Here is a 24384-nt window from a genome sequence, read left to right as displayed (position 1 = left end):
GCTACCAACGCCGCTTCCGGCGGCCCACCTGGGAGCAAAATTGGTTTACGGTAGTGTCGTTACTGATTTCAGCGCTATTGATGGTGAAATTTTGGTTGCACGTCAAGGTCCCCACATGTTCTTCCTCTGGGGTGACAGACATCTTCCTTTGGTTTAATCTGTAAACCCTCTAATCTTCATTTGCTGGGGCATATTGACGGAGAATTTTAGTAATTCGCACAATTTACAATGCAACAGCTTGTTTTCAACATCTTGAATTTTTGCCTGTGGCACACGCAATGGCATCTCAGTTAAAGCCCCTTCATGTTTTAAAAGTAGCGCAAAGTGCGTCGATGCACGAGGCACGTGCAACATGCAGCCCTTGGGAAGATCATGGCGACACAGCGCAGCACTGAGCTAGATTTCAGACGCCATGTCCTTCCCAGAAGTGGCACACGGTACGTGTCTCGAGAATTTCCACAACAATGAATGGCGCCACTTTTCCCAGGATAGAGGGGCTTTAATCTCAGTCTGCCTGTTGCCCCACCAAACAGTTCTGCTAGGAGTCGACTGTGGCCCCACCATTACGTCTATTTTTCTTTATTAACCACTACATTTCCGCCCTTTTTAGAGGATATGTGTGTATTAAAATAAAACATCCAAAAGTATTGAAATTAATTTAATCAGTCCTAGTTAAAAATTAAGAATAATCAAATGCTCGCTACTCTGTCGTGTAGTGTGCAACCAATCTAAAATTAAAACCTGGCAAGTTTGGACAACATTTTATTGCGTTGAGTACTTCTGACAGGAATCCTAACGTCCTTGATTTCTTTCATCATGACCATCTACCTTTGCTTTGAAACATTTATTTAACGACCAAAGAAGTGGCCACCATATCTGCCCTGCTGTTTGGGCATAAAAAGAGGAAAAGCTTTTAATCTTCTCGGGAGCTTCCAGGGCGAATGAGACAAGTGGCAGCGATCAGGGACTCCTGGGGCTTCAGTAGTCTGGAGTCACCTGGTTGATCTCGGCGAGTATGGTTTCCTTGAGTGCCGTAGGGAGGTTCTGAAGTTGCCCGACTGTGACGTTGTTGGGGGCCAGGTGCACTGCGAGTGGAGGGTGAACGGGCAATCCATCCCAAGAGCTTGGTGACAGGGTGAACACAAGTGTAGCATCCAGAGTCATGTTGCGCTGGTTGCGGAAAAAAGACGTCCGAGGCCCGTTCAGCTAGCTCCTCGGGAGAGACACCTTTGCGAAGGGCAACAGTGGCAGCAAATTGCCTAGGTTTGTGGTCCCCGAGGAGAGAACGGAGGAGCCTTCAAACTTTCGAAAGATGGCTATTGCCGGAGATGGATCTGCACAGGGAAGTCCAGCAGTTGGAAGCGAGTTCCGAAGTGTAGCACGAGATAGTCTTTTGGAGTTTATGTGAAGGTTTGAGGAGTCGTCGTGGTCTGCGAGAACGGCGGTAACAGGCCAACAGGTGAATGCGGCGGTCCAGTAAGTAAATGCTCGTCAAAGCGGCATCGTCCGGTACGGTTAGCCGCTTTGTGGCAGACTTGTGGGCGGACTGGATAGCTTGTATAATGTCGGAAAAGCCAGCAAGTTCCATGACAGAAGAAAGAGCTGCTCGGAAGTTGTCCCACTTAGTGAAGAATGTGTCGCAGCAGGCGCGACAGTGAGATAGGGTTGCGGATAGGAAGTCGTAGCGTAAAATAATGGGGAGGTGATCACCGCCGAGGCGGTCGCCGGCGACATGCCATCTCCAGCGTCGAGGGTAACGAGCACAGGTAAAGTCGGGGCAGGTGTCCTGCTGTTGGGAGGATTGTTTGATACGTGTGGGGGTGTCTGGGATGTTGAGGAACGAAAGTTTCAGCCCTGTGAGGTCTGCAAGAAGCCGCGTGCCGTGGGGAAGGTCAATGTCGTAGCCCCATGCGTGTGTTTGGCATTAAGATCACCGCAAACGGGAACGTCGTCTTTTGGATAAAGACGGGCGAAGTGCTTAAAAAAAGGGATGTTTAGCGGCTGCCTTGTCCAGCGGTTTAGCGATGTGTCTGGAGCCACATAGACAGAGAAGAGAAAAACGGGCCGTTGAGGAATTGGCGGCAACCCGTAACGCTGGTCATTGCAGAGCACCTCTGTGAGGTGTCGAGAAGAGTGAAGCACACTGATCGATGAACGTACAGGGCGGAACGAATCCAAGGCAAGGGGGCACTAGTCTCAATGTTCGGAGCAAGTCCATCGTACTGTGGCAAAGAAGGGAGGGGGCCGTTGATTTCTTGTAGAGCAAACGCAGCGGCCATGTCGGATGACGAGTGAAGATAAAATTTTTCGATGAAGTCTGCCTTCTTCTGTTTAAGCGAGCAACAGTTCCACTGAACAATCCTGGGGGCGCTAACCATGTTTGCGTGGTGATAGTGGGGGGCCGCCGAACGGAATGATGCCCTGCATCGCGAGGCGCCCGATTACTGCACGGGTGCAGGTATCCACGAGAGTAAACAGCGAGTTTTGCATCGTCGGAATTCGCTGCGTGGCTGCCAGCATTTGTTTTGTGAAAAGGGTGATTTGTTGTTGCAAGCCAGTAAAGTCTGACCCTGACGGAAGTAGGGCAGGCGTCTCACTAGTGCTGTTGACAGCTCTCGCTGATTCTGCGAAGGTGGTCCGAGGCGGTTCTGATGTTGGGACTTGTGTGAGGTCGGCGGTGATGTTGTGTGCCGGCGTTAGGAGTTTTGTGGCGAGCACCGGGCGGGAGTCAGTCTTCTGCTTCGCAGACCTCGGTGCTGCGATGAGGGCTTTGGGCGCAGATAACAGCACAGCTTGCTGAGCAGGAGCTAGTTTCAGGCGTCACTGGTGGTGACGCCGGCTTCTCTTTGGATGTTGATGAAGGCAACTGACGACGCTGTGTTGTGCCGTTGGCTTGGGTGCTGTTGGGGCACTGGGCAACGCGAGGCTGGTGCCGTCGAATGTAATGAGTGCCGACCCAGAGTTTGTGAGAGGACCGGCCTGGAGGATAGCAGATTTCCGGCAATGAAGGTTTTTTAGGACGCAGAATCCAGGTCGCCAGACTTTTTTTATGAATCCGCGAACCTGGCCACGGCGAATGGCCTCGTAGCCTTGCACGGAGACCTGCAGAGTGCCGATCGGGATGTATGTTACATTGAGGAATGCATCGCACACTTGAGACAAAGCAGCATCAACTGCAAGTTGATTACTGCAGTCGAGGTACCTCACTTGGTAGGGGGCTGCAATGGTGTAGGAGACCTGAGGTCTATCTGTGCAGCAACTGCAGAGTCAATGGCAAGAAAGACCCCGTCCATGATGCGGCATGGTTTGGCCGGCCGTAGAATGACAGTGTGGGAGAACTCACTGCAGAACGATGCTGCTGGAGGCGCCGCGGGCGGGGCCGCCTTACGTCGGCGAGAGACAGGATGCCATCCGTCCTCCAGGGGGAACGAGTCAGGGTTCGAGTCACGTTGGATGCACCGGGGTGAGGTGGTAAGCTTAGTCGCAGCGGCGCCGAAGAAAAAAATGCCACGAGCACGCTTCGTTTCATTGGCGGCAGTGCGGATGTGGCAACTGTTGTTGAGGGGCGACAACTTGCTTTCGGGATCATCGTCGCCGAGGATGGAGAATGGATTCTGAGTAAAGACCGCAGGTTGAATTCACGCGGCAACAAGTGGTGCATCAAGAAGCGACGTGACGGCAGGAGTGGTTGCACCGGCTGTGGGTGGTGCATTGAGCGGTAAGCTTCAGACAGCGGGAGAAGCCAGCGTGGCCTCGGTGGGTTGTGAGTCCATTTCGTTGGGTAGAGGAAAGTCCCGAGGGCCGTAGTCGGTGCTAATGGTCGTCATGGGTCATGAGGGCGTGTGGGCACAAAAAGTTGCCGGAGCTGAAGTGAGCTAGATAGAGAGATATGGCCTCTTTTTTCTCCACGACCATCTACGAAGCCACAAGACTGCAGCTCTAGCTTCGACTGAGCAGTGGCTCTCTCGTGAAATTGCACAGCAAAGCACAGACCTTCCAGATAGAGTCCAGGCTCTTGCTCATACTGTTTGGGAAAGTACCCCTCAAGATTCGAAAACACTTCATTTGTCCAATCACTCGTTCCACGTGGATCCGGACCTTCGCAATCGCCCTAGTTTTCGCTTCGTCCTCCAGGGAGAGCTGTAGCCTTCCCCCAAGGAAAGGTGGAATGTTCAGGTTAGCCCCTGCAGCTTCGACCTCTTCAGTGATCAAAAAGCCTCTGTCCGCCATGACAGAGTCTCCGGGCTCAAGAAGGTTGCATAGCCCGGAACATGCGGTCAGGGCTTTGTCAGAGACGCGGCCAGGGGCAAGGTCGCTCACGAACGACACGAACCCATTGGGGGTGATGCCCAGCAGTCCCTTGGCAGTGTTGTGGCACTTGTAGCTTGAGTAGGTATCACTCTGCACCCTGAAGTCGCTAGGTGTCTCGATGAAGATTTCCGTGCAATCCAGAATGACTCTCGTCGATGGATACGCCTCGATGAAGCACTCCGGCATGTGCTTGTTCACAACCTGTCGCGACGGCCAGTAGTTGAGTTGAGCAAGGTAGTCCGCTAGGTAACCAATCCAGAATGTCCACACCCGGCTGACTGTGCTGATGTGGATACGAAACCGGTATGCAAGGTCCTGCTCCAAAAGTCCCACCCTCAGGCGGGACAACACGAGCAGCAGCTGATCATCCATGGATAGATAAGGTGACCTTCTCTGCGGACCTTGACTTTCCTTGTGAGCTTCATAACCTGCCTGAACAAACTTGTAAAAGGCGAGAAATCTCTCCAGGGAGTCGAATCCCGTGTAGAAGGCCAGTTTCTTTGGGTCCTGTTGCACGGCTGTGAGCGTGAAGTTCTGAAAGGGGATTGTAGCATCGATGACCTCCTCTGCTTTGTCATACATCTCCTCAAGATGGGCTACTTTCTTCCGCAGAGCTTCATTTTCTTTCTGTAGACGGTCGTTGTCCTTGCGCAGTTTCTCGTTTGCAGAAGCGAGCTCCTCTAGCTGCCTGATGCGATCACGCAGGGCTTGATCGATACATCCTGTGATGCTGTACTGGTGGTCTGCCAGATGGGGAGATAGCAAAATAAATATCACATCATTTTTGCAGTCAAATATCAAAACAAAAAACTAGGCTTTCTCCTTGTAATTGCCTTGGCTCTGCCAAATAGCATATCATGTGCCATACAAAAAAAGCATCACATGTTAAAGGGGCCAAGAAACGATATGCATTTGGATGTTCTGCACCTCATACAAGCATACTGACGTCTGTAGCACAAATATAATCTATATAATAATCTATATACCACAAACCAGAGGCTCCCCTGCCAAGGTTATATTCTGAGGAATAGAAGGCTAATTTACAGTCAGAAATCACAATGTTGAGAAAGCCTAGGGTTCACACCAGGGTGACGACACTTGAATACAGACGGCTTATGAACTGGACCCAAGCACTGAGTGAGCACCTGACTATTTGGTTACAATCAATGCCATGGTAACTATTGGGGCTTGGGCTTGTGTCTAATCACTGCGCCAACAGTAGCAGCTAACCCCTAACAGTAATCATGTGATTATTTTACCTGGCTGTGAGGAAGAGCAGAATATTGCTTGTTCTCAAGCTTTATTGTGCGACAGCAGCATTTAGCAGAAGTAACTGAGTCGGTTTATGACCTCTTTAATGCTGCTCTGTTCCACACGAAGGAGCTATAATGGGAATGCTGGCTATTCGCCTTGAGATCCGATCGTCAGGGGTGCTGCGGGGAAATGCGGAACTAAGCTTTGTTCTACACTTACTTGGAGCACGGAGAATGCTGCGGACGCTAACTCGAAGCCCTGAGAGGCTCCGGTGCAGCGTTCGTGCGCATGCATTGGAGTCAACTGCGAATTCTAAGAGCATGCATAGCCTTGCCCGTGCTCCATAACAAAAGTGGGGATGGTTTTTTTGTGGACGCCAGAGAATCGCCGCTTGTCTTGTAGGAAACAATGGATAAACAAAAGCATGTGTCCCCACTTTTCAATCTGGATCTTGAGGCAAATAACATGCAAGCAGGGCTGTGGCAGCATCTCCTTTGTACCTGGCAGACAATGAAGTGAGGGTGTGACCGCAATCTGAAAGAACAACTCCGCGGGTACCTTGCATGTGCGGTATCTTAGAGTGCACCGTGCCATATGGTGCTGCGAGTATGGAACGGCCACAACTTGCGTGCTATAGCCAGCGGTGACTGAGTTAGTACAGTTTGTAAAGTTCGACGTACTGCATGTAAGTGTTCCATGCACCTATCGGGACTGCTGCACAGTTGACAGGGATGCCAAATAAACAGACGAGCAACACTGATGCTCAATGTTAGGAGCTTACCGCTAGCTATTACATCATCAGTGTCAGGGGCACCAGCGGAGGCCAAGGGGCTGCCGGGTTGTGCTGGCTCCTGGCTAGCAGGCAGGGTCACGGTCTGTGCCAGGTCAAGGTCCGACAGAAAGTAGGCCGGCAGCGGCTGCAGCGCATGGCGCTTCCTTGCGCAGATCATGTTTGGGACCTTTGGGCAGGCCGCAACATCTGCAGGCAAGGATAAGGCAATTGTTCACGCAATTATTTTATAAGCATTACATACCGGCTGGAATTCTGTCTAGCACAGGGCACAGCTTACACTGTACGGAGCACATAACATGTCAAACAACCAAGAGCTCAGCTGGATCAATAGCGGTCACTGTTTCTACCCTTTGGTAGCTGGTCTGGAATGTTGTAGCCAAATAGCGATTGTTGCAGTTCTTTCTGAGACGAAGTGCATTCAACAGCCACCGGCGTATAAAAGAAGGGAACAAAGTTTATATCCTTATTCAACATAGTTTGGCACACAACAAAAGGTTTGTCCCAAGCGAGCCAATCAGAGTACACTTCTCTAGTAAAGAGCTGTCACATACATTTGACTTCAACACTTCAATCAGTTCACAGGGGTTATAGAGTCTGCCACCTGCCATGTTACTGTGAAATCGACTATATTCGGTGCCATCTTAGGCTGTCCATACTTGCCTAAAGGGCCCTTTATTAAACATAATTATATTTCCGCATTCATATGTGTTTCCATTTGTGACACGAACGATATGCACAGCTGCAACTTCTTACAAAGCAGTTGGCTCAAGCATATTACGACCGCAAACTCCTGACAAGGCATGTCCAACTCTATCTGCTTGAATGGTCACTAGGAAGCTGCCTAGTCAAGCAAACACGGTGGACAGTAATTATAGAGTCCTTGCACCTGACGTCAGTTTTCGCTCAAAATATTTCTAGAATTCATGTTGGTACATTTTCTCCTATGTTTTTCTATGTGCTAAGAGAGTGTTTTCCAGCTCGCTGAAGTCCTCTTGCATTGTGACCGACTGTGTCAGATAGAGCAGTCGGAAATATAAAGAAGCATCGTCTGGTACCGTTCAAACACACTGCTGTTATTTAGAGTCGAGATGAGCTGGCACTTCAATGTACGACAGGAAACATGCAGAGCCTTCACTACTTTCCACAACGAGAGAGCTGGATTAAAAGCTGTCATTTGGGGCCATCAGAGATGAAGGCAGCAGAGCGACATCCCCTGGTGCCTTGAGCAGCAAGCTAGCTAAGCCAAGCCAAATCCTTGAAAAAGGCAGTCAGTAGGTTTATATGCCACCTATTCCCACTGCAAATTTAATGACGGACGAGAATGTTATACTTTTTCAGTTTCAGTGATATCCTTGATGCTACTTAACCGCACGTCGCAAAACCTCTTTTCGATTGCAGTCCATTTGCGTCGTCTAGCCGTTGAGAGATCTCATGTATTCAGACAAAACATTGTTATTATGTCTGCAGCTCTACAAAATCTGACATTACGATTGCTTGAAGCTCCGTCTTTTTCTATGAGAGCGATGATTGCTTCCGTAGGTCACGTATTTCGCCATGCTCACTGGGTAGCACCGCTGTCCACAAATCACCAGACGCCACCAGCAGTGACGTAGCTCACGTGAGAAACGACCCATGTATACAGTGATCACAAGCAAGAATATAAGCAGGGAAAAACAACTATTGCAGAAAGAAACAAAAATAGGCAAATAACATACACTTCGGAAATGTCCTGGTTGGAAAAAACCGGGGAGCTTTGTCCTCGTACTTCTTTCTCCCAGTTTCGTTAAAATGAGCGCCGCATATTCTGCTGTCAGAGGTTGGCGTCCACAGAGAGAACCGTCCAGTGGTACCTGCATGCAAAAGAAGCAGTTAGCACCATATTAAGATTCACCCATTCAACTTTGGAGCAAGTGCAACTCAATCTCAGTGGTAAGAATGGATGCAGCAGCCGTGGCGTCTGAACAGGGGCGTCAGTAAACTATCCGGGCAAGGGGGTAGAATTCAGTTCTCCTCCTCCCCCATCGTCACCCCACCGCCTTCTAAACACTTCCAGTACCATTGTGCAGCGGGCACTAAGAACAAGCACATAGTTTATGCCTAACAAACCTGGAGTGGATGCACGCTGAAAATGATAGAAGCACTGTGAGAGTATCTTTGCTTTAGCTGTAGGGTAGTGAGATGAAGCGACATTCCTGCGATGCAATCAAATATTGGTATGTCGGTGCAGGTGGAAGTGGCCAAGAGAGTGAAAAGGGCACATGCAACATCTGGGATTCTTTGAGATTGTCTTTTTTGTTTCAGTCGTATGTTGCACTTATAGGTCAAAAATAATGAATGCTATTTTTATTTTTAAAAAAAATGTGTTTCGCAGGTATGTTGTACATATGGGTAAAATGACTTGGGCCACGTCGGACAGTACACACACTGTACCTTCCTGATCATTGTCAGGAAAGTGTAGATAACAAGTAAAAAAATATGGTAAATACCTTTCCTGTTGATTCGCTGTACCCAAATGTTGCGTAGATGGCTGTTCTTCGGAAAGCGATTCCAGGACACATGCTTGGCAGTGAGAGTGGTGTGGGCACAGCCCGGTACACAGCAGGTTGTACCGCCCGTCATGTGGCTTCTGAGGGTGACCTAAGAAGATACTACATTCAGCTGACATCTCGAATAGTGAAATAAATAAGTGAAGTGACCATCAGTTTCAAAGTTGCAGTTGCTGACATAACTCGCTTGCTAAGGGCCCGCTCAACTCACAACCGCTGTTAAGAGCGATTGTGAAGCTATGCGATGTACTACATACGCATACCAGCCGCGACGATGAATCACCGGCGCTCGCGGACGGTCAGCGAACGCGAGAAAAGTGACGCCGCGCGGACGGTTGTTGACGAGCGCTGCCGAGGCACGCCGACCGCTGGTACAGCTTCGCAAGCGTCCGAAGGGCAAAAAGATCGCAACGACAAAGCACCGTCCCGAATGTTGAGCACGCAAGCAGTACTCGATATCCCACGCTCACATTTCACAGGGCGAGCGCATCACGAAGCGAAGGCATGTCGGCCTTCGCTTCGTGATGACTACTTTATTTCTCTGCTTACAGCGGTGACATTTGTAGTGATGTTCGAAACTGCTCTCTCGCGACCGCACACGAGTTAAATGAACGGCCTAGGAGCGGGATAGAGCGTAACGGCAACAGTCAGTACTCACCCCGGGAGCGGCGAACGAAGCGGCGTGGTGTCCGTCGACGGCCGCGTCGAAAACGATGGAATATGCACAAAAACACGTAATATACAGAAGAAATACAAAGCGCTGAACGAAATAGATACACTTATGAACAAGAAAAATACACTGGAGTAGATAAAAAAGAGGATTATTAAGTATAAACAACGAAGATGAAAAGTATGTCTAGAGCGAGGTGATGCGATTCCAACGGAGAGCAGCCAGACGACGGGGGCCGACAGAACACCGATCCCAAGATTCCTCGCGCGCGCGCCGGGGCGCTTGGGAGGACTGCAAATGGTCTATTCGTTAATGGAATGACCTCCCTGAAAGTGTGGTTGATATCTCAGACTGTGCACAGTTTAGGAGTGTATGTGAAGAATTATATAAGTCAGTTTAATTTTATACGCTCTCTGGCGAGTGGCTGTCGTGTATATAGTATGCTGTGTATCAGTGCGCGATCTGTCGCGTGTTGTTTTCAATGTTAGTGTTTTCCTGTTTTTGCAGCGAGCTCTTTCTTTTGTCTCTCCCCCCCCCCCCCCCCCCCCCCCCCATGTAATGCCTCCGGGCACTTTGAGAGAAAAAATAAATGAAATAAATGAAATGAAATTTATTTTGAATCGTGACTGTTTGGGCTCTTGTCGCGCATGCTAGCACAACTTCATCTGCGCGTACGTTCTCTTTAATCTGCATCTTTTCACTTTAGATTTGCTTTTCTCTCCCTGTTATAAGCCAACTTTTCCTTCGATGTGTTGCTGTTTTGTTTTTACTTCGTTTTTTATGGCATTTATCGATGATGCGTACATTGAATAACCCCCCCCCCCCCCCCATTTGATTCCCGTGATTGGGCTTTTGAGGTACCATAAATAAATAATTAATTATTAACGGTCACTTCTTCAATTAACTGTCAATTACTTTCAAATCTCAAGTAATCTAGTAATCTTCTTGATCCCTTCGTGAACTAATAGAAGTCGTAACTGTGAAGGTAAACGTTCGGCAGCCCTCTGCCTGGTTAGGAGTAGACATGATGCGAAAAATAGGGACTCTAACCAAAAATTTAGTAAACATTTACCCGACGTTTCGGGACCAGTTCTGTCCCTTGTTCACCGGCGAGTGCCGAAAAGAAAAGAACACGTGTCGCCTAAATGCACATACGGATGTAGGGGGCTTTGCTCACGTCACGCAGTCCCGAGACATAGCTGCTGGGCAAGAAGCCCGAAGAACGATTCACGTTCCCTTTTGTGTGCTGGACAAACCAGGACTCAACGAAACGGTAATGAGGACTCAACGAAACTGTAACCAGGACTGAACGAAACTGTAATCAGTTTTATTTATTGAGTAACAAGTGCAACATTGATGGCAGCACATTGTGTATTGTGCTGCTTGATTTTTTTTTTTCTAGCATGCCACGTTGCTATTGCATATCAGCGTGCATGGCGCCGCGCGATTGTTGGTTCAGCAGTATGCACTTATTATTCTATCCATCCTTTGAACTTTATAATCCCGTATCATACACTAAGTTTCTGGCATTCCTTATACCGCGATCTGGACTATAAATTACGCTGTCTGGGGTTCGTCAATGAACGAGCTTTTGTATCCACAACATATTCTTGCTTGAAATCCCTATTTGCCGAGTAACTTGGACTGCGTAAATGCGCCTGGCATAAAATGCCTGCTAAAAGTGTTTTACACAGTTCCCCCACTGATAACATCTTAATCTGAATTTTTTTAGCGTAATACTGCAGGCGCCCGTAACTACGGAAACATACGGGTATAATTCAATATATAAACTTATTGATTCTCGTGGAATAAGACAATAGTCGTAAGAGAAGCTGCTGGGAGCGCTTATACAAATGTTTCGAAGGTAAGCGTGATAATGTTTCTTTTTTTTTATTTCATGTGTTCAGAACTGTTGTGGAGAGACCGCTTTTCATTTCAGCTTAGCACGAAACAATATGCCAACAGTAGTCGGCTGTTTCAACAGCAATAGAGTGCATATAGCGGTAATCCAAAACCCTTAGGTGCATGCTGCGTCATACGCATGCATGCATATACTGTCACGAAATATACAATAATCGCAAAGGCGTTGAGAGACGCCCCAACAAGTGTTCTGAAGGCAAGCCTGTCTAAGATGTTGGTTCTCCAAATCTTGAGCGGTCGTGAGGCCTTTCTTTTCATCTTACAGTGTAACAATATGTGGGAGGTCCAACGGCCAACGAAATCAGAAAAAAGACGCCTAGGTTCGCGCCTGCACGAAATCAGACACTCGTATCGAAAGTCCCTCACTGCGAATTATCACGTTATCCTTATACGGCCAGCCAAGGCCTGTGTTAAGAAAAGCTTTGCTCTCTCAAAGCAAGCAGTTCAGGAACATGACCTTTATCTCAACTACAAGCACACTGGCACTGCTGACTCTTGGTTGCTCCGCGCAGAAACAGGTAGCACCATTGCGTCCTTGCCCAAGTATGCACCTGCGTTTTTCCATCAATAGCGTTAAAAAAAAATGCTCCCCTTCTCCCCCCCCCCCCCCCTTCCCCCCCGGAGCCAGAGATTTTTTTTTAAATTTTTTTAGCCGATTTATTATTGTGTCAGAAAACTACCCAATAAACACTTTGCGAAAGCGAAAGTTACCAAGAGTCACGTGACTGTTCAACTTTTTTTTTTCCATGAACATATTTGCAGCTTTTTATAAGCCACGAAAATGGGTATCATATTTTTTGTCTATTTATAGTATCGCGTGTGTGCCTCCTATGACACACGACTTTGATTATTTTGGGGGATTGTGTCTAAACCATAAAAAACGGAACGCGACCACGGAAAAGAGAGTCAGCGCGACTCAAACCGGCAGGTTCTCGATCGGCGGTTTTCGGGCGAAAAGACAACGGATTTTGAGCCGCCAATCGTGCTCTGAATAGTTGTGCTCTCGTATGTCATTAACAAATAAAAACCTTGACGAGCATAAATACCCTGTCAGTGTCTCCTTTATGTATAAGTCTTGTAGACTCGTCTTATTGAGTACTAAAGCCACCAGGGTGGAAAATAAAAATCAAAAGGATTTAAAATCGTGATTAAAGTCATTATTTAAATCGCCATGTAATTCACAACGGTTTACCATGATAATTTAAATCAAAGTTTACTCACAATCTCTCAAATCTCCAAGCAATCTCTAAAATACTTTCTATTTAAAGTTTGTCTCTCATTTGATGCTTTCAATATGTCCTTGTCTTGTATTTAAATCTTGAAAAAATATCAAGCAAATTATTTAAAGCAGATTTAGCACAAACAACAATTCCCAGCGAATCAGAGCGTTAATCTTTCTACGTTTCACTTCATTTCTCAGACTTATGTAATATCCCACTGCAAGCTAATCAAAAAGCAAAATAATGAAACCAGAACGGGAAAAGTAATGTCCTATTGAAAGTAAATCAGAAAGCCAAAAAAGCAAACCCAGGTATAAAAATATAGACTGATTTTGTTTAATTATGGCGGGTTTACATCAATAATTTTTTTTATTTAAACTGAACTCTAAAAGGTTTGTACAGGGTGTTCCAAAAACAATTTAGAGGGTTTTTTTCAACGCAAAACTAAACTATGCATCGCCGAACGCTCATTTTCCGCCCGAAAGTAGCGCTAGAGGTTCCAACCAGATGCCAAAGTTTCAGAATGAACCGATATTTTATTCAAATGTTATAAATGATTTTCTGAAACTTTCAATGGGAAAATGAGACCCATTTTTGCCCGTTTTCGGTTTTTGGCGTCATAGAGCTGCATGTATTCGAGAGCCTCGTCAAAGCCATTTTTTTATTGAACTTTTCAGAAAATCACTTATAAGTTTTGAATAAAATATTGCTTCGGGCTGAAACTTTGGCATCTTGTTCGGACCTTTAGCGCTACCTTTGGCGGGACAATGAGCGTTCGGCGAAGCGTAGTTTATTTTTGCCGTGCCAAAAACCCTTAATTTTTTTTCGGGGACACCCTGTATAGTAATTCTTTCTTCCGTAGTGAACCTGTCATGTTCCTAAACAAAAACATATTAATATATTTTTATTTTTAGATTTGGCAGTAACGGTTGCATGATTATAGATTTACATAGCATGAACTGTCTCGCATTAATGCTTGCACTAATGCCATTTAAACAACTGAAAAAATAGTCAGAGTGCAGGCGAGCTGGTGTAAGTTGAACATGATTGTAAACCTGAGACTGGGGCAGAAAAGATAACACAACAGAAGGTAGTAAAAGAGGTGGCAACATCTCAAAACAACTGCTTGTTAAATACTGCATTCCATGCATGATAGAACTTTCGAATAAATGTCGCTGGATATTTCTATGTTTGTTTTACTCTTAGCACCAAAACGCTGCAATCAACACCACTAGTTCGGTTCACTGCTCACTTAGATCACCGACCAAAACGCTAAAATGTAATGCGCTAATGCGTTTTCGGTGTTTACTTTTTTTAATTTGGGGAATATTTTTATAGGGGGCCATTTTGTCCCACAAATTCGGTGCTTTCTGTGTAAATTGGTTAAGTTATAACCAATCTGCACAAAAACACTGAAAAAGAAAAATACCCCCAAATCGAAAAATAAAAAATAAACACCCAAAACAAAAAACCCTACTTATAAATTTTATAATATATAACTTAGGCAAAATTTATAAAAGCATGGATGTCGTTCACATAACCGTGTCTAGCAGTGTGCATGTTGCGAAGCAAAAATTACACACGCCACCGGGTGGACTCGAACCACCAACCTTTCGGTTAACAGCCGAACGCGCTAACCGATTGCGCCACGGAGGCGAATAGGAGCATTCCGAAGAAAGAATGTCACATAAATGCGAGCAATATATGCAGTGATTTGTCGCTTAGAATGTGGAGTTAATGACTGGGGGTTTAACTTGTGCTCTTGTAGAAAATTTCGAAGTAATAAATGACCAAAATTCGGCGTAGCTCCGTGTATGCTATGGAAGCTTCGGCTGCGTTGTAGGTTACACATTTTCAACAAAAAAAGCCAGAGATGTTGACAAATATCAATGAGTGAGTGTTTATTTTTTCACCGCAAATACAGGGTTTATATATGGGGATTATATTAGTGAAAACTGGATATGATTCTTCTTCATGGGGCATTCATTCGGAAATCAACCTATGCTATACGCTAATTAATTTATCGGGATACGTTATTGTATTCGTAGATGGGACATAACTATCCCCATACACATGGTTGGCCCTTGTTCGAACAACTTAAAACTTGGGTCGCTGTCTATCGCCGAATAAATTAATATGTTTTTAAAGCAAATTACTATTAAGATCTCAAGGATGGGCAGTATTTGAAATACGTATTTCCAATACTTTGTGTATTTTGCAATTGTATTGAATTACAAATTGGGTAATGTATTTGACGTGTGTATTTAAATACAAAAACGTGGGTATTTCAAATACAATTGTAATTAAATACAATTTTGTGGGCGAAAATACATTAAATGCACTGTCCAGAGCAGGAAGAAACCTACGTTCTGCACCGAATGCAGTGTCCCTCAATCAAGCTCAAGCGTTTAGTGACTTTGTGATTACGGTGCTAGTCCAGGGAAAGAATAGTGACGAAATCAGCGTTCACGGGCAGACTGGCTAAATAAGTGCCTGTGACAATTCGTGATGCCTTCCATCCTGATTTCCATCCATATTTTTGCCTGAACATTCTAAATGCGCGGGTCGTTCAGACTTCTGCTTATAGAAGATGACCTTCATTGTTAGTGAATAGCGCTGTGTTAGTGTTCAAACTTTGTAGCTTTTACATTTTTTTATCTTTCTGATCTTTCTTCTCTCTTTTAACCCTCTCACCCCTCTCCCCCAAAACAAAGTAGCAAACCGGGACAAAATACCCCAGCTTAACTTCTTTGTCTTCCTTTCTGCCCTTTCTTCCTTCCTTCCTTCCAGATTTTTGTAACTGGCGCGAGTTGCGGCAATAAAAAATTCTCTTGCATACTTTTGAACACCATATAAAAGGAGGAGAGGGAAGCTGCTTTTGTAAGAATTTTGAGTGACAGGTTTATCTTCTATAATCTTCTGGGAGAAGAATAGCGACGCCTGTGCAAATCCGGGAGGCACAAGGGAGGATCCTGATAAGAGGGGAGCTCCCTCTTCCCCTTTCCTCTGGAGGGCATCGGAAATGACGTCATAAGCAATCCACGTATAGGCTCTTTGCACTGATGTCACATCGCATACTTTTGAACACCATGTAAGAGGGGGAGAGAGAAGCTGCTTTTGTAAAAGTTTCGAATGACAGGTTAATCTTCTATCATCTTCTGGGAGGAGAATAGCGACGTCTGTGCATATCCGGGAAGCACAGATGATGATCCTGATAAGAGGGGAGCTCCTTCTTCCCCTTTTCTCTGGAGGGCATCGGAAATGACGTCATGTGCAAGCCACGTATAGGCTCCTTGCACTGACGTCACATCGCATACTTTTGAACACCAAGTAAAAGGAGGAGAGGGAAGCTGCTTTTGTAAGAGTTTTGAGTGACAGGTTAACCTTCTATAATCTTCTGGGAGAAGAATAGCGACGCCTGTGCAAATCCGGGAGGCACAAGGGAGAATTCTGATAAGAGGGGAGCTTCTTCTTCCCCTTTTCTCTGGAGGGCATCGGAAATGACGTCATGTGCAAGCCACGTATAGGCTCCTTGCACTGACGTCACATCGCATACTTTTGAACCCCAAGTAAAAGCAGGAGAGGGAAGCTGCTTTTGTAAGAATTTTGAGTGACAGGTTAATCTTCTATAATATTCTGGGAGAAGAATAGCGACGCCTGTGCAGATCCGGGAGGCACAAGGGAGGATCCTGATAACAGGGGAGCTCCTTCTTCGCCTTTTCTCTGGAGGGCATCGGAAATGACGTCATGTGCAAGCCACGTATACTGGCGGCTGGCCTCCCCCGCTTGCACACACCACCCTCCCCCTCGGACCGCTGGCCTGGCAGCCCTGCACCCTCTCCCCATCGCCGGGCGGAGAGAGCCGCAGTGTGGATTGGTGGTTGGGGACAGTCCCTCGTGGAGGGATCGGTTCCCGGAACGAGTCGCTCTCGCGTGCGTCCCTGTTCCTGGAAAGCGCGCACTGCCTCTCGGTTTTATTTATATATATATATATATATATATATATATATATATATATATATATATATATATAGATAGATAGATAGATAGATAGATAGATAGATAGATAGATGTACATGTTTGCACGGATTTCGCCTCGAGCGGACAGGGTTGCGTTCGCCTCAAAACGCCGCTCGGCCAACACCACTCGGCCCGCGGCTCGTCAATTTTCCACATGGGGGCGGTCGCCCTCAGTGACCTCTTTGGCGACCGAACACCCGGGTGGTGACAGACGGGCCAGGAGCCCACTCGTATTTGGTAGATGAGCAGTAATAAAAATCTGACCGTACACACACACGATCGGCGTTCTCCAAATACTTATTCTTTTCCCCGTAGCGTACAATAAGCAGCTATGTTAATTAATTCTGCGAAATGTGTTTTCTCCATCTAGGCCGTTGCCCACAGACATCTCAAGGAGCCTGAAGGTTTTTCCGACCCCATTCGAAAAGTTCTTGACAGGCTTTTAGACATTTCAAGGCATTTTAAAGGGCACTTCAGACATTTCAGGCGAGCCTCGGACAGAACCAGTGAACCCACCAGGAAATATCGGTGCACCCTTCAAACACCTCAGAAATTCCTGAAGTCCCCTTCACACCCTTTAAAAAAATCCTGAAGTCCCACCAGAGCGATTTTCAATAGGGATGCCATCCTATTCCATCAATCTACCCCGCGGCCGCGCGAGGTGGTGTGGTTAAGGAGGTAATAGAGAGTTTAAACTGCCCCACTTCCCAATTTTATACAATTCTTATGGTCCATAGCTTTCACTGTTACTTAAATGTACCCTTTCCTTTCTCTAAGTCACAAATCGCATGGCCCAAACCGGAAACCAAAAGGGTGGCTTTCGTACTGACCCGAATGTACAACAAACGACCTATTGCCCTGAATCAACCTTGAAGAGACAAGTGGCAACACCGCTTTTGACAACGGTCCGAGATTTGAAAGATAATTATGGGGGAATTTTTCCAGTGCCATTGGCTCTGTTCTGATCAAACTGTAAAAAAAAAGTCTTATTTTTTTACAGTTACGGTACAGACGGGGGGGGGGGAGTGGCAGTTAGACATAAATATTCGGAGTTTATTGGATAAATACGGATTGACCAAAGTTCTACCGGCGGGTGTTTTTCGGAGTTTTTCTGATTTATCCGAAAACACGGAGCCCTACCCATGCACCACGTGACCAAAAACCGAGTAGTTTGAAACTTTCTGTAATGCAGGTTCTCCACCCTCCCTAACTCCGTCTGCGTCGTCGTTCGTCATTGACACTGGCGAGGATGCTTATCGCATTTATTTTTACAGGAGGGAAATACAGCTTGAATTGGTAGGTTTCATTATTTTAGGTTTACCATCCACCACGACACGCTCCCGCAGAATATATAAAACTTAGCGCTCAGACTGTTTTTCAAGGGTGCATGCAAGAGCCCCCCACTATCACCGCTATAAACCGACACACGGCTGCGACGTCATGCCGGTGCGGTGGCGCCGCTGTCGGCGCGGCGCATGCGCACATGGTTTACGTCAAGCTAATCTGGTTTCTGCGCAGGCGCAGTGCCCACATTTGGAAACGCGGGCTTGTTTGTAAGCAGTGCGCGGGCCTGTATAGTCAAAAGCGCGTCTTGGTTGGTGGTTTGTTTTTTCTATCTCGGCTAATGCAAAAATTTTATTGATTGCAGTATAAAGGTGCTCACCACGCCATGTGTGTTTTTTTTTTCTAGAAGTCAGTGCTTATAGCGGCGGCAGATCTTGCTTGCGTCATCGAAATCGAGCGTGCGCAATGTTTTCCATATTCTACGGGACTTCGACGTGATGCACGTAACAGTCAACTTCACAAAGAAAATTGTGTTGCAATTTGAACGCTCACGAAACCCTCTTGCTTTAAAAAAAAACACAATACATAATTTTGCCAAACAGTGCAGTGTCAAATTGTAACGCTGTTGGGGTTGCACACCGTTGGGTCATTAACTCATTGTGGTGACTGTTCCGAAATGTTACCAAGTTTGTGTTTTTACGAAATTGTGTAACCGTTCACTTGAAACTTGCGTTCGAACTACGCAGCACCTGTGGTTTTATCTTTTTGTTCTTTAATTGATACTGCCAACCCGTGAGGGCTTTTAAAGAGGTGGAAATCACAATGTAAAAAGCAAAAAATAGACGTTAGCAGAAATATTATACTAACTATAAACAGTCGACTAGCAACAAACGCCAACATTATGCCACGAATAATCAAACGTGCATCAAGGGGTAAAAAAATATACGAGAAGAAAGAAACAAGTGACACATATTACCTTACATATGCACAAAAAAAATGTCTGCCTAATTTTGATATGTAGTTGCTATCTCAAAGAATTTTTCCGTGTATTAATAAAAAGATAATTTAGAAACTGCTAGTCTCTAGAGGTGCATGCCATATGGATTTTTCTACCGATTACTCAGAGATAGGTAAATGAAATGGCAATGCACGTTGCTGGTGGTAAAAAATGTCGACCAGAATTACACGTAAGAAAAAAAAAATAAGGCTTCGAAGCTGATACTGCTGGAGACGCACGAACGTATAGCGGTGTTGAACAACCCCATTTGTCCAACACTACCTTTTTAAATATCCGCCTCACCTAATGAAAGTTATTTTGCTCGAGGCCCATGGTTAATCCAAATAGACCTAAATCATTTGTTTTAGTGGTAGACTCGTATATTTAGAAAAATGACGTAAAATATACAAAAAAAAATATTTTTATAATTTACGGCTATGTAACTTCACGTACCAAATAAATGACAGGACTATATTTTGGAATAAGCCATTTCACGGTCATTTTTAAGGGTGTAGAGTACGCCACTCTTTTTTTGTGACTATTGTCACTTGGTCGCGTTTTGTTTTATTACTTTGTTTTTAAGAATTTGTGGATCCCAGTAAACCATGTGTTTTAGTTTGCCCTTTTTTTTCTAATTGTTCCTGGCTATATTTACTAACCGTCCCCTCAGTGCAAACTGCAGTTTTCTAGCTGTATCTAATAAATGTTCCTTATGCTAAGAGTTCCTGAACAACCGCAAGCAAATGCTTCTGCTGCCATCGAGCCTGCCCTGTATATTGACGGTCAGCTAAATTAGCATAACTTTTTGTTATTCAAAATAGCCAATTTTATTATTAACAATGTCAACTTCTAATATAAAAGCTGGACAGAATTTTAAAAAAAATGCGTCGCATCTTGTGTTTTGCCAGTGCAACTTGTTCTGGGCACGGGGCTGCCATCACGGAAAGTCAGAATTTCACTAGCGTTTGCCTTTAATTTCCCTATTTCTGCAGAAATTTCTCTCGCTTGACCAAATAAATATGTAATACTAAGTATCCGTTGTTTTCTGCATAATTTCCATCTTTACGATGAGATATGTTTACGCCTCGCGTACGTCTCGCAAAAATCAGTTGATTGGGCCAAAACTGTATCCACACCAAATCTGGCGAGGGAAAGTACCGCGGGAGATTCAAACTGATGAATGAAACTCTATTTTTGCCTTAGATGTTATGCACATCATCAGAACATGGCACTGCTTTAATTACTTCAATAGCGCATTTTACAATAGTCAGTCGAAATTTAAAAAAAAAAAAATGAAACACACGCGAAAGTTCTTGAACTCGGACACACGAAACGCGACACACAGTAAGTACCATTTCTTGCACGGCATTTCACGAAATATTATTAGTCATGGTAAAGTATGTATCACCAGACATCGCAGTATTTCTTCTTGCACTCAAGCTTTCTTTTTCAAAGAGGGGCAGCAGCGCTCTCAGAAGCTTCGACCTGGCTGGTTCCTTCCTCCATAGGTTTCACGGGGGCGATGAAAACTGATATTGCCGAAAAAAGCTGTTTGAGCGCACCTCAGTGTTGCCAGATGGTCACACCACAAACCGCCAAACGGCTGGAGGGAATAACCCAAATGTCGTCAAGGCCGCCAAAATTTGATGTCATTTCGAAAAAAAATCAAAATTGACATTAAATATTGCAGACATATACGGTTCCATACATTTCCCTCAAACCACCAAGATTTCTTTTATTCCCACATAAACCTGAATATTACCTTAGTCTGGGAAATTTTCCTCGGGTCGGCAGCCCCGTATGGGCATTTCCGTACCAAAAAACAAGCTGTCTTTTATTTGGGAATACCGGCTGACTGCAGATGCGTTTTCAAGATCTCGACATATCTTTGGAGCGAGGAACAGCTGGCCTCAAGCAGCGTAACTCGTCAAGCTTGCTGAACCCGTCAGGGCTATGTGGCCAGACAGCAGGTCACACCAGCAAAGCTGCAGGCTTCGAAGAGGGCCCTAATGACCATATGTGAGGGTTACGAAAATCGTCTGAACCCCACTTGTGGGGTCAAGTTGCTCTATACAAAGCTATGTAAAGTAATCTTATCTGGGTGAAACATCCTCGTGAGCTCTCAATTTAGACTGGCACTAATATCAATGAATTTCCATCCGTTTTGGTTAGAAGAAATTGTGTCCGCATAATGGTTTCTTACTCTTCAGTTTTTATATGCTCCCAGGCATCAATTTTCGTGCCGCACATTAAATGTGCTGTTTTAATCAATGCTCTGTTTTAGCTCACATTTCATGTAACTACTATGCTTGTACACTGTGACACTACTGTATGACATGAAGTCCTGCTGACTATTAGGTTTGAACTGCTTTAGTCCTCTTGTTTCATCTTTACAAAATAGTCTGTGGAAGCCTAATGCACCTATTGTACCTATCGCTCTTGAAGATGTTCTAGCAAGGTATGTCACCCTTCGCCCAAGGGCTGAGAAGGATGACAGCGAGAGAATCAAAGCTACCGGAACCATCAAGTCGGTCTACCTCTCGTACTACAGGCATTAGCAGCCACAGGTGTAAAAGATTATTTTTTTCCTTATGCAATCGATAAACTGAAAAAGAGAAGGGAACGAGAGAACATGGGGACGTCGGAACACCAAGCACTGGTTGGAATGACTAATAAGTGGACGTCAAGCTGTAACTGCCTTTGTCTCTACCTTGTATCTACGTTCGAACGCGAACGCTGTACGAGGGACGCCGGTGTTTGGAAATTGCTGAGTAGAGTTGAGTACAGTGGTGTTTGGCAATTGATGAGTACAGTAGAGACAAAAGCAGCAAGATTTGCATCTGCCCATTAATCATACAAACCTCAGCTCGGCACTCTTATGTCCCCACTAGGGTGCCTTCACGTGCGCTTTGCTTAGGGTGTCGACATCTGGCCATTTTGTCCCACACTTTTATTTTTATTTTTGTTGAGAAGCGCGTGAAAGAGCGTGACCCGGCACGCGTTTGTGGCGCTGATTGTGCTATGGCAACATTTTGTTTTCGTCGATTTATTTGTATGCTACCCGTCAGCGCGTGCTGTCGGCATCGGGTACTACAAAGGGTGGCATCACCCTAAGAAGAAGGGCATTGAGGCACCCTAGTCCCCACTAGCTCTCGTATTCACCTCTCCCTCAGTTCCTCGTCGCAAAATCTCAGAATGGCATTGCCTTGAAAGATTTCTTTTTCCCAAGATTTCTGGAGTTATATTTATTTTTGCCACATCTCAGCAGTCTTGTGATCTTGTATACTACCTCAGGACCACCAAGCTGCTATCTCCTTGTGAATCGGGTGGTAACTACTTGTGACCTCGTGATTTGCTCTTAAATAGAGTAACCTAACCAAGCGTTCGGCGCCTCTTTGACGCCACCATAACTTTAATTTATTAGAGGATGGAGGCAGTGGGCGAGACGGCTTGTGCCGTCTAGTGCTTTACTCGCGCAGAGCTCCAGCGACGTTGTCAGACGTGCAGAAAACTAAACTACCCTCGATGTATTGCAGCAGCGGTCGCGTAGTCAAACTGGCTGGTGCTATCGGTCTATATAAAGCTACTCTCTAGGTCACGCGTCTCTTAAATTCATTCGTGGCAGTCATTTTCAATGTGCATTGTTTTGTTGTGTTCATCAATTAAGTGTGCTTCAGATACTATATTTTTAAATCATTTATATCTTATTTTGTGCCAGCTGGCCTATGAAGAACTTATGTATCAACTTTGGTAAAGGTTCATATAGTTTCTTTTCATTGTAACTTCTATTTGAGAACCTGTGTTCAAGAAGATACAGTGGGATCTTGACACTTTGACGGTAACAAAAACTGCACGGTGCATATGCTTCTTGGTTCGTTTCTAACCTTGTTTTCAGTTTTTATTATGTCAAACTTGCTTTCGACTGTCTAAGTCTTATGAGAGACAGTATAAGCCAGCAACAACCTCATCTGAGTTAACTTTTGCAACTCTTATGTTTTTAAATTACCGGGAGTTTTGTACATTCCAGTACATGGGACTTTGGCAGGACCCTCATGTTAGAATTATTTTCGAGTTTGATTTAAGAAAGTTTGGTTTACTGCGATTGCGCTGTACTATTTTTTAAAGTCATGTTTATACTATATGTTTTGTATCGTCGGCACATGCAACTTTTCCACTGGATCTCTCAAGGGGTAGGTTGGTACTGAGTGAGAGGTTTACTTCCGCTGGTTATCAGAGATTTATTTCGTCTCCTTTAGAATTTTAGGCATTTTTTTATATTTGATATAAAAATGAAATGTGCTGTAGTGTTCTCTATGACGTAAGAGGAAGCAGAGGTTATTTTATTAATGTTTGAAATTTCTCACCACTGTATTCTTCAACCTTCAAATTTTCAGAACCATAGGCAGCATGGTTGTATTGTTGGCAACACTACTTTGCATTTTATTTTCGGTATATATTTGTATCCTAGACAGGTTGGGTTGTGCATTTTTTATTGCTTGGCACTTTGTGAAACTGAAAACGCAAAGGTATATCGAGATTTCCCTGGACTAATTGAGTGATGCTACACCAGATCCACAGGCGCCTGATAGACACAGTCATCATGTGGTTCTCGTATGCGGTCCAATCTGTCATCCGAACTCTCATGGGCCCTTCCGGTAAGCTGGTAAACATTTCGGTCAGCCGGTGAACGTTTCTAGCAAACCGGTAAACCCTTTCAGTAATTAGTAAACCTTCTGGTAAACCAACGTGTTCTGGTGTATACTGATCCCATAAGTCAGTGTACACCGGATTTTGATTTATGGTTTTGAGATTTTTCAATAGGAACGTTTGAACCCATGTTTTCGGAGCTCAGTCAAATTTAAATGTAATAAACAACCCGAAGTGATTTCCCTAGGCGCTCGAAATAAAGCAGATAAGTTTAAGATACTGCTAGAATGAAACACACATTTTAAAATTAATAACGAACGTTAATAGTAATAGGAATTACCAGAATTCCGCGGATAATTTTAATGCCTGGCCAACGAATCTACGATGGCCTAAAAATTGGAATAAAATGACGTTATCTAGGTAACTATTTGAAGTTGTGTACGAACTAAATATATCTAGAAGAAAAGGTCTTCTGAAAAGTTCAGGATAAAGAGAAAATGTTCAGATATATTAAAAACCTCAGAACGGCAGGGTTTGGTCATCGCGCCTTCAGCGTATTGACAGTGCGGTGATTAGTGCACGTTACTTAACTAAAGCAACTAAATATCATTACTTACTCACTCAAAAAGCAGCTAGGAGCGTTGCTCATTCGTGTAAATCAAAAGGAACGCGTTACCTTACATTGAAAGTAACGCGTCATTTTCACGCTCCGCTGGACGGTT

General features: G+C 45.0%; 1 protein-coding gene and 1 non-coding gene across 3 annotated transcripts; both read right to left on the bottom strand.

The window, feature by feature from the left end:
* Window positions 1-749: 749 nt before the first annotated feature.
* LOC121047005 lies at window positions 750-9808 on the bottom strand. 2 transcript variants are annotated; one of them, XM_040501800.2, is made up of 5 exons: window positions 9563-9808; window positions 8845-8995; window positions 8074-8208; window positions 6347-6544; window positions 750-5054 (listed from the first exon to the last, which is right to left on the bottom strand). In XM_040501800.2, the coding sequence occupies exons 2-5, from the start codon at window positions 8975-8977 to the stop codon at window positions 3940-3942; spliced, it is 1581 nt and encodes a 526-aa protein (XP_040357734.1). In that variant the 5' UTR covers window positions 8978-8995; window positions 9563-9808; the 3' UTR covers window positions 750-3939. The 2 variants fall into 2 exon arrangements, with proteins under 2 accessions (XP_040357734.1, XP_042149181.1); XM_042293247.1 differs by having other exon boundaries at window positions 8845-9743.
* Window positions 9809-14296: 4488 nt separating this feature from the next.
* Trnan-guu lies at window positions 14297-14370 on the bottom strand. Its single transcript has one exon. It is a non-coding gene; the product is annotated as a tRNA-Asn (tRNA).
* Between the last annotated feature and the right edge of the window lie 10014 nt (window positions 14371-24384).

This window comes from Ixodes scapularis, unplaced genomic scaffold, assembly GCF_016920785.2.
Source record: "Ixodes scapularis isolate PalLabHiFi unplaced genomic scaffold, ASM1692078v2 PGA_scaffold4__175_contigs__length_147842914, whole genome shotgun sequence".
In the NCBI taxonomy this organism is placed as follows: Eukaryota; Metazoa; Arthropoda; class Arachnida; order Ixodida; family Ixodidae; genus Ixodes; species Ixodes scapularis.
The sequence above is the reverse complement of the archived record's forward strand: the minus strand, read 5'-3'. Positions and strand labels throughout refer to the sequence as shown.

Excerpts from the sequence above, each read along its gene's own strand:
- LOC121047005 (XM_040501800.2), bottom strand. The coding sequence starts at position 8,977 with ATGACGGGCGGTACAACCTGCTGTGTACCGGGCTGTGCCCACACCACT. Across the intron at positions 8,209-8,844 it reads ACAGCGAATCAACAGGAAAG|GTACCACTGGACGGTTCTCT; the intron begins GTATTTACCATA and ends TTTTGCATGCAG. Across the intron at positions 6,545-8,073 it reads AACCAGGACATTTCCGAAGT|ATGTTGCGGCCTGCCCAAAG; the intron begins GTATGTTATTTG and ends CCTTGCCTGCAG.